The sequence below is a fragment of the Pyxicephalus adspersus genome, chromosome 2, assembly GCF_032062135.1.
Source record: "Pyxicephalus adspersus chromosome 2, UCB_Pads_2.0, whole genome shotgun sequence".
NCBI classification, from domain to species: domain Eukaryota; kingdom Metazoa; phylum Chordata; class Amphibia; order Anura; family Pyxicephalidae; genus Pyxicephalus; species Pyxicephalus adspersus.
Genome location: NC_092859.1, coordinates 116,946,036 through 116,950,601, shown reverse-complemented (window position 1 = coordinate 116,950,601; position 4,566 = coordinate 116,946,036). Strand labels below are relative to the sequence as shown.

The 4,566-nt window shown below is 36.7% G+C and overlaps 1 protein-coding gene across 2 annotated transcripts in view; it reads right to left on the bottom strand.

Annotated features, from left to right (window-relative positions):
* The window catches only part of ALPK3 (alpha kinase 3), a 66,223-nt gene that overhangs the window by 17,447 nt on the left and 44,210 nt on the right, over positions 1-4,566 (bottom strand). For both annotated transcript variants that reach the window (XM_072402051.1, XM_072402052.1), the window contains one exon: positions 62-313. In XM_072402051.1, the coding sequence (XP_072258152.1) occupies positions 62-313 (252 nt within the window). The remainder of the gene's footprint in view (positions 1-61; positions 314-4,566) is intronic.

The following is a 4,566-nucleotide window of genomic DNA, read 5'->3' as shown; positions in this document are numbered from 1 at the left end:
CCTCTGCCTTCATTGTCTCTGCTCTTTGTGCCTCTGCCTTCATTGTCTCTGCTCTTTGTACCTCTGCCTTCATTGTCTCTGCTCCTTGTTCCTCTGCCTTCATTGTCTCTGCTCCTTGTTCCTCTGCCCTCTGTGCCTCTGATTTTATAGCCTCTGCCTTCTGTGCCTCTGCCCTCTGTGTCTCTGCTGCCATTTGCTCTGCCTTCTGGCTGAATTCAAGCTGCTGCTGCAACAGAGCATATGCTTTCTGTAAAGCCATATACTCCACTTCTAAATTCTTCAGCTTCTGTAATGTCTCTGTTCGGGCCTTCTCCTTAGAAAAAAACACACACATATATATTATCAATCTTCTATGCAATTACAGTAAACCATAAACAGCAAATAATATGTTTCATTGTTTATAATATGCATAGTACTGTCTCAAAAATACAAAAAAGTGCAAAAATAGTGTACTTGGCATAGAATTGACTTATAGCATACAGCAATGTTTCTCCCCTTGAAAAAACTTTTAGGTGTTTAGGGAACTCCTTCTATAATCACTCTAAACACAACTCACAGGACATTATTGTAGTGATCAGTAGGAAGAATGCATTCTACATTGGAAGGTTTTTGCTGACCCCAAGTATACAGGATAGGTAAATAAACCGGACAGAGAAAGTTGGGGTTTGGTTTTTCATAATCAAATATGCATTGGGTAATAAAGAGGTATAATCAATTCAAATAACATTATTGCATTACAGCACAATAAATATTATATAGGTAGAGAACTCCCTTTGTGATATCACGGGAGGTGATGCATTGGTGTCTATACAAATAAAACCAATAAAACCCCAATAAATGCAGTAAATCAATGAAAATAACTGGTTTAACGTCTCTTTCCCCGACACGTTTTACCGACAGGCTTCTTCAAGTGATACGCTGCGAATCTTACAATAGTTTACAAGGATTTTCATATAGGACTAAGGGATCCCTCAATGTGAATGCCACACCAGCACACTCCTTACATTGTTCAGCGATTTGATTAGGGATTCCTGGACACTAGGATACCACTGGGACACCACCTACCTTGGGTCAACCCACCTTGAGGGATCCCTCACAGGGACAGGGAGTGTGTTGTTTGCAGGGTTACTGGCTTTCAAGGAAAGCAGTAGTTAAATATCAGTTTTAGAAATTGGGTGAACAGTAGGAAGATTGATTTCCATAGCTTTAGCCAGGTATTGCTGCAAGGTGATATTGTAGTTACGTTGGAGGTGTCACTCTGAGTATCATGGGCAATCAGTCGGCACATTTCCATCACGTCATTATCACTAGTCTACTTTCTCATAGATATCAAGTCAAGACTTCTAATTCTGGGAGCATGTATGTCACGGTAGCCTCTATGACTGACATGAACTCTATTCTGGGTATGTTTCAATGGCTACAGAGGTGTCTGTTTATTTTCCTTCGTGAGAATGATGAAATCACACACTGCTTTTAGTGTAGGTGAATTTAGTTGGGCAATATTTGCAAATCCAAACATGGAATAGCTAATCAGTGTCAACATTCTGTGCAGCTGAGAATGAATCACTTCCTAATTATAGAACAAGCCAAGGGTCTAGACATATTTACTTTACTGTCACACCGTATATAAATATACTTATATGCACCCTAATCACAATAGACTACAACAGATCTTTGGAAACAATGGATAGTTTGGTAATTGTTACCAAATCCAAAAAAAATAAATATTTTCTTAGAATCTGATACGTATAGTATAAGTATTTGACCTATTAACCTATATGTACTAATTTTCAGTCTTCTATGTAGCCAAAAACCACCTACCCAGTTAAGGATGGTGGTTGAATAGAAGTTTTAATAGTTCTGGGCCAATGTATCAGATGTTTTTAGATTTAGTTATTTTATACATTTTTTATATAATTATTTTAAAGTGCAGCCATAACAAATAGCATTTTTCATTATTTCAAAGACAGAACACATTAGTAGTTTTTTTTATTTCAAAATTCTATGTAAGCAACAGCATCTGTGCATGAGCTTTTTTTTAAATTCAGAACAACTTTTTAAACCATTTAAATCAATTGATAACAAAAGAACTCCTAAAGTAGCTTGATACAAGTCAACTGCATGTCAGAAGAAAGTCAAATGCACCTTGAATGACCTCAGAAGCATCTCAAGCTTATCCTAAATGTAGGCTAACTGCACCTAAAAGCTCCTAGTATTAACCTGTCATGGACATTACCCATGTAGATGTGACAAGCTGATATACAAGATTATATAAAAAGGACAAAATGCTATATGCCTAATGCATTGAACATACAAAAGGTCACAAATGTTCAGATAAACATAAAACACCTTTACATTCTATACATTAGAAATCTCTATATTTAAGAATACTTTTAATAGTTTCCAAAGTTTTTAAATTCTTTAGGGTATGTCATGACACTACCTCAATTTTAACCCAAAGCTTTCTGTGTCTTTAGAGCAAGTTACCAGATATGTAAAGTGTTAGAAAAAGCACCTCTTGTGGCTCATTTTCTATTGATGTAGGTACACCCCAGAACTGTATTTCCCAAAAGTCCGTTCCCTTTATTCTGTATGTGTGCAGGCTCTTGGAAGTTAATGCTGAGAATCTTGGATAAGATTTTAAGAGAACCAAAGACCCAGGACCTGATTTACTCTCCAAGACTGGACAAGATAGAATATCATGGTAGAACTTGGGTGATTTAGCAAACCTGGAATAGATTTGGGCCAGGATTGAAAAGGTTTGCCAACTAATAGCAAATGACTTTTAAGAGATCCATTCCATGTTCTTCTAGGCCACAGATTTGTCATCCCAAAAAGGATATTTGGAGCATCCTGGTATTTCTATCTAGTAGTAGTTAGATGTATTTAATTTGACTTATTCTTTTAATGTTGAAGATGTTTTATATCTTCCCCAAGACACTTTTGCTCCAAATTAGTGCCAAAAAAATATTTAAACTCTCCAAGGCTGGAGAGGATACACTTTCATCACTGAAGCTAGGTGATCCAGCAAACCTGGAATGGATTTCTTAAAAGTCATTTGCTATTTGTTAGCCAATGTATTCAATCCTCCTCCAATGACCTACTAATGTCTTCCTCACTCATAACCTCATCAAACACACGGATACAAGACTTCTCTAGAGCTGCCCTAACTCTCTGGAATGGTCTTCCTCGTCCTATTCGGCTTGCTCCTACTTTCTGCTCATTTAAAAGAGCACTCAAAACCCATTTTTTCAAACTTGCCTACCCATCTTCTTCTGTCTTTTGAAACCATCACTACTTCCCACCAATACATATCCCACTCCTATTGTGTGTAAATTCCCCCACCTACTAGATTGTAAGACAGGGTCCTCTCCTCCTGTATCACTGTCTGTATTAGTCTGACATTTGCAACCCCTATTTAATGTACAGCTCTGCGTAAAATGTTGGCGCTATATAAATCCTGTTTATTAATAATAATAATAATAATCACCCAAATTCACTGAGCCTTGGAGAGCTTTATTAAATCAGGCTCATTGGTCAATGAACTTGACAAATGCTGGTTGTTCAAGAACAAGATGCGAGACGTGAAAATTGTGCAAAAACCAAATTCTAAAATTTATAATCCCATCCATGCTGTAAGAAAGTCTGCACAGGTGTTAGTTCATTGTGTCCTTGAATTACCATGATTCAGCATTTCACTATTTCAGTACCATAAATACTTGAGTATTAACCAAAATTTTTTTGTGCCCTCAAAATACCATCAGAGAAAGAATATTGCTTATACTTGGGTCCTGTTTTGTCACATGTCCTGGAGCAGCTGTACTTGTCTCCAGTGCCAGGGCATGACAGATCACAGCTGTCAGAGACAAGTACAGGTATTAAAGAGCTTCTACTGGTAAAAAAGTACACTCTACTGGTAGCCAACAACCATGTATTAAAGATCATTAAGAGCAAATGATCCATCATGACTAGCTTTAAGGAACAAAATATTTTTGGGAAAAAAACTAATCACATAGCTTATGTTTTTTTTATGTTTTGGCTTTAAATAAATGTTCTAAAAACAGCAGGCTAAGGATGTATTAAAATTTAAGTTAACTTGGCATTTTTGTTGATGACTTTTTTTGAATGCTACACATTTGTTGCCACAATTTGTCCCCCAGGTTTATACTGATATTAAACTTTCCTGTTTTCTAAGGTAAAAATAAATACCTTGGTTTACACTTAGGTTCTACTAAGACATGTTAATATTAAAAATTTTGGTTCAGCTAATTTAGGTTCAAATGGGGAGTGGGGTATGTCAGCAAAAACTGTAACTGGGACCATCTAGTGTATTCACATATTTGTAGATTCTAGCTCCAGTGCCTAATCGTATTTCAGAGTTGGAAATATAAATGACATCCAGTTTATCACAGAAACAAGACATACCGTATTTTTCGCCGTATAAGACGCACCCAATTTTAAAGGAGGAAAATCTAGAAAAAAAGTTTCTGAAAGATTATTCCCCTTCTGATCACTCATGTGCCATTCATACCGGTATTCCCCTTCTGATCACTCATGTGCCATTCA